This window comes from Chelonia mydas, chromosome 6 (assembly GCF_015237465.2).
Source record: "Chelonia mydas isolate rCheMyd1 chromosome 6, rCheMyd1.pri.v2, whole genome shotgun sequence".
NCBI classification, from domain to species: domain Eukaryota; kingdom Metazoa; phylum Chordata; order Testudines; family Cheloniidae; genus Chelonia; species Chelonia mydas.
The window spans coordinates 86,614,468-86,626,725 of NC_051246.2; the positions used below are offsets into that span (position 1 = coordinate 86,614,468).

General features: G+C 39.9%; 1 protein-coding gene across 3 annotated transcripts in view; it reads right to left on the reverse strand.

The window, feature by feature from the left end:
* The window catches only part of SNX6 (sorting nexin 6), a 50,376-nt gene that overhangs the window by 5,934 nt on the left and 32,184 nt on the right, over positions 1-12,258 (reverse strand). For 2 of the 3 annotated variants that reach the window (XM_037900587.2, XM_043548727.1), the window contains exons 9-13: positions 8,896-8,971; positions 8,007-8,046; positions 6,493-6,579; positions 5,371-5,530; positions 2,188-2,273 (exon numbers count right to left, since the gene is read on the reverse strand). In XM_037900587.2, coding sequence (XP_037756515.1) covers positions 2,188-2,273; positions 5,371-5,530; positions 6,493-6,579; positions 8,007-8,046; positions 8,896-8,971 — 449 coding nt within the window. The remainder of the gene's footprint in view (positions 1-2,187; positions 2,274-5,370; positions 5,531-6,492; positions 6,580-8,006; positions 8,047-8,895; positions 8,972-12,258) is intronic. The other variant, XM_043548728.1, reaches the window with a different exon arrangement.

A 12,258-nucleotide genomic window follows, 5' to 3' on the forward strand; every position in this document is an offset into this window, starting at 1 on the left:
ATTGTGAGATATGTGTCTGAGTAATATTTAAAGGAATAATGTAACTACATTGAAAGTTATTCCTTACCGTCTTCAAGCAAAAGTTAGTCGCCAGAGAATAACATGCTCGGGGAGGGCTTATTGAAGCAGAAAGGAGCTGTCTCCCTCCCTGGCTAGCACAGTATGTACTGTATTGCTCAGTTGTCTACCTTTGCACTAACCCAAACAAGTCAACAGAAAACCATCAAAGAAACTATAATCATGAAAACCACTTGAAGTGAAAAGGAACAGCGGGACAGTGAAGGGATTGCCCTCTCTATGAATAAAGACAAAAGACTGATTCAGTTGGTCATGGTGGGGGAGGAGGGAGGAAACTCCAGATTCATTCACTGAGGAGGTACCTTGATAAGCAGGGTTGCTTCATGAAAGACTGTGTCCTAGCTACTTGGTCTAGCAAGCACAGTAAAAGACTGAACTTTGAGAATCTACTTTATTAGATAGGAAAGGTAACTATTCATAAGTTTAGGCCCTCATTTGCATTTTATGATTGTTTCATATGTATCCACTTGTTTCCATCACTCACACTTGTTCCTATTTGAATCTCTATTCTTCCTTAAGTTTCCTTTTGTTTTACTATAATTGAACTCAAGTGCTCTGTGTGATACAGGAGGGGTGGCCTAACGTGACACTGGTAAACTGGAGGACACTGTTCCTTTGGGAACAGAGGATCTGGGATTTCTGTGGGTATCTGGTGGTCAGAGGCTAGATACCACAAGGAGACACTTTGAAGGGACTTGGGAGCTGGGCTGAATCTATTGTCAACATGCAGACCTGGTATAGCTCAGAGGAGAGTGCCTGAGTGGCTGACAGGCTGGCTGTGTGAGGGAGCTAACACCCAGCTGGCAGAAGAAAAACTCCCTTGCACTAGAGACAGAGGGTAACAAGGTGACTCTCAGTCCTGGGTGTCCCAAGAAGCATCACACTCAAACCAATATAAAACACAAACTTTTTTAAAAGGCTAAATGTGAAAGCCATCTGATCCATAAGAATTAAGTGAAGGATCCCACATATTCTAGTACTTCTAGTACATAAATATACATTTTGAGTTTAGTTTAAGATGGATGATAAAAGGAAAAAGTAATGCAAAAAGATTACTTGAAAATTACATTAAAAAAAGCCATTTCTTCTCACAGCATTAAAAACGCATCCAAACTAAACTGTTTTACATCAAACTGAAATGTCCAAACCAATTTAAACAAAAGTGGCACGGATGTACATTTTTACAGATCCATACACACTCCTGAATTTCAAGTGTCTATGCCTAATTTCAGCCTAAAATATTCAAAATAGATCCTCTCAGAAATAAGGTTTTAGTGGGAACAGTGGCAAGTGCAGACAACGGTAACAGTTAAATAATGTGAATTCTGAAGGAATAGATGGTTCAGGATAGCTTTTCTGGAAAATCCCTTGGTATAAGATGTTATAGCCACAGTCTGCAGCTTTGTCAAAAGTAGTAAGCTATTATCTCCATAAAGACCAAAAAAAAGTTGCTCAAATGCATTTAAATGACTTAAGGACAGTGCACTTACGTTCTTTTGGGGAAAAATAATTCACCTCCTTAAAACCATTTAGCATGTTCAGTAAATTATCTGCAACTGAAGTTTCTTAGTCAACATCCTATGCTAGTGAACTAAAAGAAACCAAGGCTCAGAGGTATATTCAAGAATCTATACACAGATCTGGCCTCAATATCTTGCTCAGTGACAGACTTCCTCTATGAGCTTCAGGCATACTTTCATACTTCATTGCGGGGGTTGCAAGGATAAAATCCACTAATATCCGAGAAGGAAACTCGGATATTATGCTAATGAGAGTCATACAGGTACCTAGACAGATACTGTAGGCAGCAATACTATAGTCAATGCATGAGATATTTTCTATGGAATAGAGATGTTCAAAAAGCACCGAAGGCACTTAGGACCACAAGTCCCACTGAAAGTCTATGCATGCACCCCTATTCTCCATAGTTCACAACTTTATAAAAGTTAGCCTTTCAGCTGAAGATGGTCACACTTCATATCAGCTCTGACTGAACTTTTTGGAGGTGGAGAGTACATTACATAGCTCAGAAATGACCAAACTGATCTTATCCAAGTATACAACATGGAAAAACAGATTTAAATACAAACCAAAATAGGTTTTGATTACCTTAGCATGCTTCAGTTCCAATTCTGCAAGTTCCACTAGATTCTTTCGGAATGCAGCAACTCTTCTTGTTTTAAAGTCTACAAGTTCTGTAAAGTATAATTTGTGATTCCATTAAAAATAGTGTCAGTGCATTCAAGCATTAAGACGCTTGCCCCTCGGGATGGGGGCGAAGGGGGGAAAAAATCACAAGTTTAAGACTAAGGACTATAATTTGGACTCAGAGCTATTGCAGCATTGTTAGGGTATGGCTATATTGCAATTAAAAACCTGCGGCTAGTCTCTGCCAACTGGCTCAGGCTCAGAGTGTTCGGACTAAGGGGCTATTTAATTATGGTATAGACATTCAGGCTCAGGCTGGACCCTGAGCTCTCAAACCCTATGAAGTGGGAGGTTGCAGCCCGAGCCCGACATCTATTCTGCAATTAAACAGTCCCTTAGCCAAAGCCCCTCGATCCTGATTCATCTGTCATGGGCCTGTTATGCATGTCTAACTGCAGTGCAGACATAACCTTAGAGAAGGAGCTATTTAAAGTGTGATTGTGATGGCTTCTCTTAACCATAATTTTCATATATGTAAAGCTCTTTTGGAGTCATATAGCAGTGTGTGTCCCTTTTAAAAAAAATTAGAATATTAAATTTTAAGTAGGGCTGTTGATTAATTGCAGTTAACTCACGCGATTAACTCAAAAAAATTCATCTCGATTAATCGCAGTTTTAATCAAACTGTTAAATAGAATACTAATTGAAATTAAATATTTTGGATGTTTTTCTACATTTTCAAATATATTGATTTCTATTACAACAGAGAATACAAAGTGCACAGTACTCGCTTTATATAATTTTTATTACAAATATTTGCACTGTAAAAATGGTAAACAAAAGAAATAGTATTTTTCAATTCACCTCCTACAAGTACTGAAGTGCAATCTCTCTATCATGAAAGTGCAACTTACAAATGTAGATTTTTTTGTTACATACCTACACAAAAACAAAACAATGTAAAACGTTAGCGCCTGCAAGTCCACTCAATCCTACTTCTTGTTCAGCCAATCGCTAAGACGAACAAGTTTGTTTACATTTACGGGAGATAATGCTGCCAGCTTCTTATTTACAATGTTACCTGAAAGCGAGAACAGGCGTTCGCATGGCGCTTTTGTAGCCAGCATTGCAAGGTAGTTATGTGTTAGATATGCTAAACATTTGTATACCCCTTCATGCTTTGGCCAGCATTCCAGAGGACATGCTTCCATGGTGATGACACACGTTAAAAAAATAATGTGTTAATTAAATTTGTGACTGAACTCCTTGGGGCAGAACTGTATGCCTCCTGCTCTGTTTTACTGCATTCTGCCATATATTTCATGTTATAGCTGTCTCGGATGAGGACCCAGCATGTTGTTCGTTTTAACACTACTTTTTCACTGCAGATTTGACAAAATGCAAAGAAGGTACCAATATGAGAGTTCTAAATATAGCAACAGCACCTAGACCCAAGATTTAAGAATGTGAAGTGCCTTCCAAAATCCAATCAGGACAGCGTGTGGAGCATGCTTTCAGACATCTTAAAAGAGCAACACTCCAATGCAGAACCCAAGCCACCAAAAAAGAAAATCAACCTTCTGCTGGTGGCATCTGACTCATATGTTGAAAATGAACATGCATGGATCGTTATTGAGCAGAACCCATCATCAGCATGGACGCATGTCGTCTGGAATGGTGGTTGAAGCATGAAGGGGCATACAAATGTTTAGCATATCTGGCACATAAATACCTTGCAATGCTGGCTACAACAGTGCCATGTGAACGCCTGTTCTGACTTTCAAGTCACACGGTAAACCAGAAGTGGTCAGCATTATTTCCTGCAAATGTAAACAAAACTTGTTTGTCTGAGCGATTGGCTGAACAAGAAGAAGGACTGAGTGGACTTGTAGGCTCTAAAGTTTTACATGGTTTTATTTTTGAATGCAGCTATTTTTTGTACATAATTCTACATCTGTAAGTTCAACTTTCATGATAAAGAGATTGTACTACAGTACTTGTATTAATCGAAAAATACTATATTTTATTTTTACAGTGCAAATATTTATAATAAAAATAAATATAAAGTGAGCACCATATACTTTGCATTCTGTATTGTAATTGAAATCAATACACTTGAAACACTGGAAAACATCCAAAAATATTTATAAGTAGTATTCTATTTTTTGTTTAACAGTGCGATTAATCATGATTCATTTTTTTAATTCACTTTTTTTAAAGATTAAATTCATTCTTCTCTTTTCCCTTCATCACTATGCTTGCCCCAGAAACTTGCCTTCACTCATGAGTGAAAGCAGGCATGTGAAGGGCTCTGCAGAGAATACTGGGGCAAAATTAATTTGAAGAACAGATCAGGCAGGTAGCCTAAAGACAGTGTGCTTGTTGAAACACTTCAGGGGCTAACAGAATCTTTCTCCAAAGAGCCACCAACTTCGGCAGATTTATAAAGCCAGAAGAATTTTAGTGACTGATGTGGATGGGGAAGCGAGGTAGGCTCTAGGGGCTAATTTAGGAGAGGGGATGCTGACTGGGTCAGATGACCATTTCCCTAGGCCAACATAAAGCCAAAGGGGGAAAAGACTTGCAGAAAGGAGGCAGCACACTGAACAGTCTCTTCTTCAAAGGAGGAGCACCTTACACCCACCAAAGCCGCTTAATTTCGGAGAAATCTCCAGTACTAGCATCCCCAGCAAAACACTCCCCTCACTGGCTCCTCTGTTTCTGACCTACAACCACCTGCAATGAGATGTGGCAGTCAATGGAAATCAGCACTGAAGTGGCTAGGTAGAGTTGTGTAAGGGCATTTCAACAGAGCTTGACAAAATTGTATTTGTCTTCACTATCTGCAGTCAGTTACACTTTTGTGCATGTCAAAACAAGTGACGACTTAGTTACTTGTATCTTGATTAGAGAAAATTCAGCCGTTTAAGCATCATATTGGTACCAGAAAGACCATTAGTCTTTAATATAGAAGGAAAATACTGTGAAATGTCCTCAGATAAGTCACAAATAAATACAGATTAAAAGCAGAGAAAATTCAGAGCAGTAAACATATTCTAAAGGTCTGAAAAATTGAGGCTATTCAAGAAAACAGATTTTTTTAAAAGTGCAAATATAACGTGTGATCAAAGATTGCTCAAATACCTTGTTTTGCCGATTCAGATATTTTTTCAAATTTCTGACAACACACTTGTTGAGTGGTCTCAGCTTGCAGCACATCTTTATTTTTTGCTCTTGCTTTATCCAATGCCTTATTAGCATTTTCATAATCCACTAGTGACCTAGATCTTCTGTATAGGAGATCCTGCAAAAACAAAGTATAAGGATGTATAAAATCTACAATTACCTACTGTTGGATATCTTCAATTTTAGCCCTCAGATCAGAGCGTAACTACCTTATTTGTCTCAAGATTTTCATTTTATTCCTGCTTGTTAAGATTATTCTAATTTTAGTCATGTGAATATAGCAAAACAGATCCTCCCACCCCAGCAACATAAAGGGGCATAGAAATTCCCATATTGGATCAAACAAGTGGTCTCATCTAGTCCAGTATTCTGTCTGACAGTGGCCAACACTAAAAGCTTCAGAGGATGTTGCAAGAAACTCAGGAGAAGGCAGGTATGGGGAATTCCATATCCTCCCAGCAGATCAGAATCAAGCTATTGTTTAGATTATGAATCCAAAATACCTGCATAGCATGAGAAACAATACTAGGCTTCTGTATTAAAAAAATGTAAGCAGCATCCATCATCACCACCACCTTTTTTTGAATGTGGACAACTTTGTAAATTCCTTTTAACAGTGTGAAGAAGCAAAAAACAGTCTCTTCCTACACCAAGCAAACAGTTTTGGAACCAACTTTGCCTATAATAAAGTTTTATTTAAATTATTTGTTTTAATTTCAGTGATTTTAGAGTATATGAAACAGTTGTCAAACTGTATGACTACTTTTCAATTAAGCACAGTCATTAGAATAATCTGCGAATTATAAGTAGTTTACAGAATTTTTCAAAGTTACTCCTTCATTGCTTCTAAATCCACAAATGATATTTAGCCTTGCAGATGGAAGCAAACAAAATGTTGTTGTTACCATTTTCTTAAGAGTGAAGATCCAATACTGGGGGAGGGGAGCAAAAATTAACAGGCTGGAGATTTTTGTATTTTTCCTAATCCACTAAATTAGCATAATTTATATTCACTTAGGTGATCCCTAAATATTCTTTCAAGAAGTGCACTACCTCATTGAACATAAAGCATAAATTCACCTTAGCAGCTTGTGATTCCCTTAAGTAATATTTCAGAAGGTCAGAAAGCTTAAGGTCTTCATCTGCAGACACCCGCGCCTCTATTTTCTGGGGGGCGGGGGCGGGAGAAGAGAGAGAAAAAAAAAGTGATATGCCTTTCTCAAAACATCTGGACTCCAATTTTTCATTTGTTTGATGTAAGTACAGGTGCAGATACGTGCAAAGCAACAGTGCATGATGCACACAGATATTACCACTTTCAAAAAATTAAACAATCAAGGTTTTTAACATCATGCGCTAGTTATGCCTGTTTATAGGAATGCGCAAGGTATGCCTGTTTGTCTTATAGGAAGCCAGTTTTTAACAAGGACATTGTTCCCACTTTCAGTGGAATTTATTGTACACTGAAAAAGGCAGAGAAGTTCAAACAGCCTCAGAGGAAAATACACATTCTCATCATATGATCTTAACAGAACATAAAAATTCTGTCTTAACTCCATATCAGCTATTCAAGTGCAGATACTCTTCAAAGAGACCAATTCCACTGTATGAACTGTCTGGAAAGGTCAACCAGTTCTGTACAGTTGCTGGCACCCACCTTCATCTCCAACATCTATAGTGTTAAAATGTTATTCCAGTAACACATCCAGCTTTAACCAAATCAGTAGCTGTGTTCAAAAGGTGCACTCATGAAGTTGAATCTCAGTGATGAGAAGGCAAACTGATTCAACAGTGCACTGTCTTTGAATAAAATATATACCCAATACAGTATTGCTGTACCCGTATGTAGTTAACAGAGCAGGGTAAATCATTTATCTGAAGAAGCATTCCTGATTCAGAAAGTCTTCATTATTCCATGTCTGCATAAACTAATAGGTTTTAAAATATTCATGATTACTAGCTATTTACATAACTAATTTGCTGACCTCTCAAATGATTGTTGCTCAAGGTCCCAACTCAATATTTTTAAAATTTCCTTTTCCATTAGTGTCCTTTCCATTCCATCTACTGCATTATATTCTTATTCCTGATAGCTTTCTCGTGGGATAACGTGGAGGCAATCTTCTTGCATGCAAGTCTTTTAAAATCACTTCTGTTGCAGTAACAGACAAAAACCTTGAGCACTTTTTAACATTTTGGAGGACTAGCTCCCCATACTTGGTAAAATTAATGTCAGGCTACAAGGTAGATAAACTGTATCCTTTGAAGAGCTCTGTGTAAGCATGAAAGCTTGTCCCTTTCACCAATAGATGGTCCAATAAATATTACCTCGCCCACCTTGACTCCCTTTTACCCTTTCACACAGTCTACAGAGTCATTTTGAATGTAGTTTTATTTAAAAAGCAGTTTGAAAATCCTAACACACTATCTTTCTCCTCACCTCTGCCCAATACTCAAATACTTACCATAAAAAACTCACAAGCTGATCAAAAGACCACTGCCCCAAGATACTAATTGTCAATATCATGGCACACACTGGGATATACAATTACAAACAGAAGTTTACATCTAAAAATAGATTTAATGATACATACCCTTGTTTTGTCAAATAACTCTGATACCTTCAGAAAAAACCTAGGAAGGAAACAGATACGTATTATGACTTTAATGGTTTTCCGTCCAACTTCCAGTCAATGATCTAAATAACCTGATCACAAAACCAAGATTTGGTACAAAGCAAGAAAGGCCTATTACTGCAACTGGAGTATAGTATTACCAGAACTGAGGTGAATTGACAAATCTCTGTACGTTAACTTCATATATAGCTCCTTCCTGCAATAATGCCAAGTACAACTGATATGGTTAAGCCTTCATTTTCACAAGCAAGTTTAATAGAACATTTTTTAAATTGCCTATGTTTTAGTGTGCAGAGTCCAGGAGTACAATTTAGTTCAGAATATCAAACATACTGGACAAAATGCAACATAATGGACAAAATTACCAAAAGCGTGAGTGAGCACAAATCTCCATATGGATGCATACCTCGTTTTCAACTCTAGGGAAAGAATGGGGATCCACAGAGGTGCACAATGATGCCACTTTTCATGATCGCTCTGCTGTGACTACGACAAAGCATGCATATACCCAGATCTTAGACGTGCTCTTCTCATGCCTTACAATCTGCTTGCTATGCATATGGGGAGTGGTAAGGGAAGAGAAATAAACCATTCTTTTGGATAAAAGAAAAGGAGTACTTGTGGCACCTTAGAGACTAACCAATTTATTTGAGCATAAGCTTTCGTGAGCTACAGCTCACTTCATCGGCTGTTACTCTGAAACCATTCTTTTGGATGTTATTCTCTCTTATGGACTCAATCCATTTTGACAAATGAATAGACATCAACCCGGCTACGTAAAAATTAACATATTGCTGGGAAGCAATCTGTCCCATAATTTAATCACTTTTAAGAATAAAAATCTTACTTGCACATATCTGTGGAGTCCTGTGTTCCTAATGTATATAATGAAGACCCAATTCTATTACAGTCATCTGCAACACCTAGAAAGAAAAAAAGGACTTAAGATTGAATTTCATTCTACTCTTGTATGAATATTATTTCAAGAAGCACATGTTATTTTTTCAAAACTGGATGCTTTTCTAAAAGGCATGCTCTAGTTCAGCCAGGAGTTATGAGCTTGATGCAGGAATTACAAGATGAAATTCTGGGAAGCAGTGGCCCCAGCTCCCTAACTCCACTCGTTGCCTCTGCTCCACCCCAAGCCCCGGTTCTGCAGCTCCTATTGGCTGGGAACTGCGGCCAATGGGAGCTGCAGGGGCGGTGCCTGGCTGCCAACAGAGGCAGCATGTGGAGCTAGGGGAGCTGAGGGAGGGAAACCCCCTCCAAGTAAGCAGTGGCCCCAACCCCAAGCTCACCCACACCCAAAACTGCCCTGAGACTGCCCCAGAAGCAGCCAATGCGACTGACCTGGGGGCTGCCCAAGCTGCTCAGGCGGCTCCTGGGCCAGCCACACGGGGATGCTGCAGAAGTCATGGAATCCGTGACCTCCGTGACAAACACTATATACCACAGTGTGGACACAGCCTGCTTTTCACTCAGCATGTAGCTACACCTACCCTACATGCCCCCACCAGTGGTGTGCCTTTCAACTTGCAGATATTTGACACAACTGGAAATTTCTTGACTCACTTTACCTTGAGAATATAAGAAAGTTAATACTAGTTCTTGTTCTGATGGTACTTCATTACAATAGATCGCAAAAAAAGTTTGTAGCATAGACCTTGTTTTAACAGATTGTTAAACTCACTATTGCATATCAGCCCTGTGAAACTACTATAATAGCTTATATAGCAGAGTAATATTAGGAAATTATGTATTTTAATCCGTCTAAATCAGTGGTTCTCAAACTTTTCTTTTCATGGACCACTTGAAAATTGCTGCGGGTCTCGGTGGACCACTTAATGATCTTTCCAAACATTGTTTATACCATTAGCTATTGGATAAAAGCACTATATAAAAAATAATAAACTTTTTTTGTTCTACAAATAAAAGCACACAACTCATATTTTAATAACAGTTGTCTTATCTTTCTAATGTGATGGATGTGCCCTCTCTCCCCCGCCGCTGCAGCCCCTGAGCTGGGGCTGGGAAGGAGGGGGGTCTCTCGCTCTCTCCCCCACCATGGCAGCCCCCTAGCTGGGGCTGGAAAGGATCGGGGATCTCTTCCCCACCTCAGAGCTGAGGCTGAGGGCCACCTCTCCCCGGCAGCTGCAGCCCTGGAGCTGAGGAAAGTCGACTCTTTCTCTGACCACTGCAGACCTGCATGTTCCAGATTCCCCCCCTCTTATCATCCCGCTGCCCCCTCCCACCTACTCCTTATTCCCCCCAAGGCCACCACCCCACCTTACATGTGCATTATCTCCAGGGTCCAGGTACGTGGCTCCTGCGTGGCTCCACTAATTAGTGGGGTGGCCCTTCATTCTCTCATGTGCAGCCGCCCAGGTGTGCACCTTAAAGGGAACTATCCACGGACCACCTGAATGGAGCTCGCAGACCACAGTTTGAGAATGTCTGGTCTAAATGATATTTTTGGAAGTGAGAGACGACAACTCTTTGCAACACTCCAGCTCTCTGGAGATCACTAGGAAGTGCTCCATGGACCACACTTGAGAATCTCTGCAAGATTCCTGAGGTCCATACTCTGCCTTCCCTAGATAGAACTTTGAAGGAACCATCAGTCCGCAGGCTCCGTTTGATTGGACTGGCCACTACGATAACTCAGAGTGTTGAGAACCACGTGCTTCTCAACCACTTGGATCAATGAACCTTTGATGTCTTGAGTTTGGTCAGTCTCTTGCTACCAGACCCTCACATTTTTGTGGTACATTGGAAATAAAACCAGGAGAGTTACAGATCCTCTCCTGGTCCTAGTCAGGTAATAACCAAGGGCCTTCTTGATGTTATCTAGTATGGCATCTAATCTCTGCTAGATGTGAATGAAGTTTAGGGAAAAATACAAGAAAGTTAAGTGTCTGGTTAAAATGGAAACCTGAAACCACTTTAGACAGGAATTTGTAGTGAGGACACAGGGCCATTCTTATAGAACATAAGTCACAAGGGCCTGGATCTCACTTACAATCTGGGCTGATAATGCAGCTATGCAGAATGCAATCTTCAGAGAAACTGTACGAAGAACTGTCTGACAGGAGTTTGAACCAGGGCCCCCATTAGCTTTGTAAGTATCGGTTTCAAATCCCATTAACAAAGGTGGTTCACACAGAAGAAGGAATACATGGAGCAAGTCTTTGGCAAACTGCATTACTGTAGGGTCAGCAAAGATTAACAGTCCATGCATTGGAGGGTGGAAAGTTGAAATGGTAGACAGATGAAAGGTGCCAGCTCGTATTTTTGACATATATGTAGCAGAAGTAATGGAAGGCCACTTTGGATCTACTCTTTTCTGAGTTGCTCAGAAGGAAAATCTCTTCCATTTCATCAACTATGTTTTCCTAGTCAACGGCTTCCTGTTTTCCAATATTAACCTCTTGACTTTGACAAAATACTCAATCTAGTGCTCCCAGAAATCCAGAAATCTAGTTGTCAGCCTAATAAGAAAATCAGAATCTGGGTGAAGAATCTTGCCCTGATTCTGAGACAAACGTTCTGGTAAACTGGGATGAAAAATTTGCGATTCGGTTTTCAGTTCTAGGATGATGGAGAACTGAAATTGCATAACTCAGGCTGGAACTAACAGAACCACCGTGGGTTGCAAGTCTCGAACAATGTGCTAAGGTAAGCACCTCAACACACTCCACAGATGTCAATTACTATTACCAAGGGAGACATATGGAATTGCCCTCTGGCACGAAAGCTTTCATAGCTGTGAAAGCTCAGAAGTCCAATCCCCACCTTTGTGCTGGGATTAAAAAGGACTTTGTTTATGTGAATCCCCAAGAACACTGTGCATTCCCTAGGGCAAACGACACTCCCTATGGAGACTGAGCTCTTATAAGCCAATCACAGTTACAGCAAATATAGATGTCCTTTCCCCAGTTCTTCCCTGAGAAAGTGCTATTTTGAGCTACTGCAGAGGTGCGGCTGTCACAAACCTTCACGTCTTTAACTTGGGCAAAAACAGGGATTTCACCCACTTTCGCCAGGCCTGTAAGCAGTCACTTCTTGCAAAGGGTCTTTAATGTCAAAGTGCCCTTTTAATGCAGATTCTGCCAGACTCCACAACTTGCTCCTTAAGAGTCTCTCCAACAGCAATTTAAAGATGACCCTCCTAATCTTTTCAGGTTTCATAGGAGAAAGCAACATAGATCAC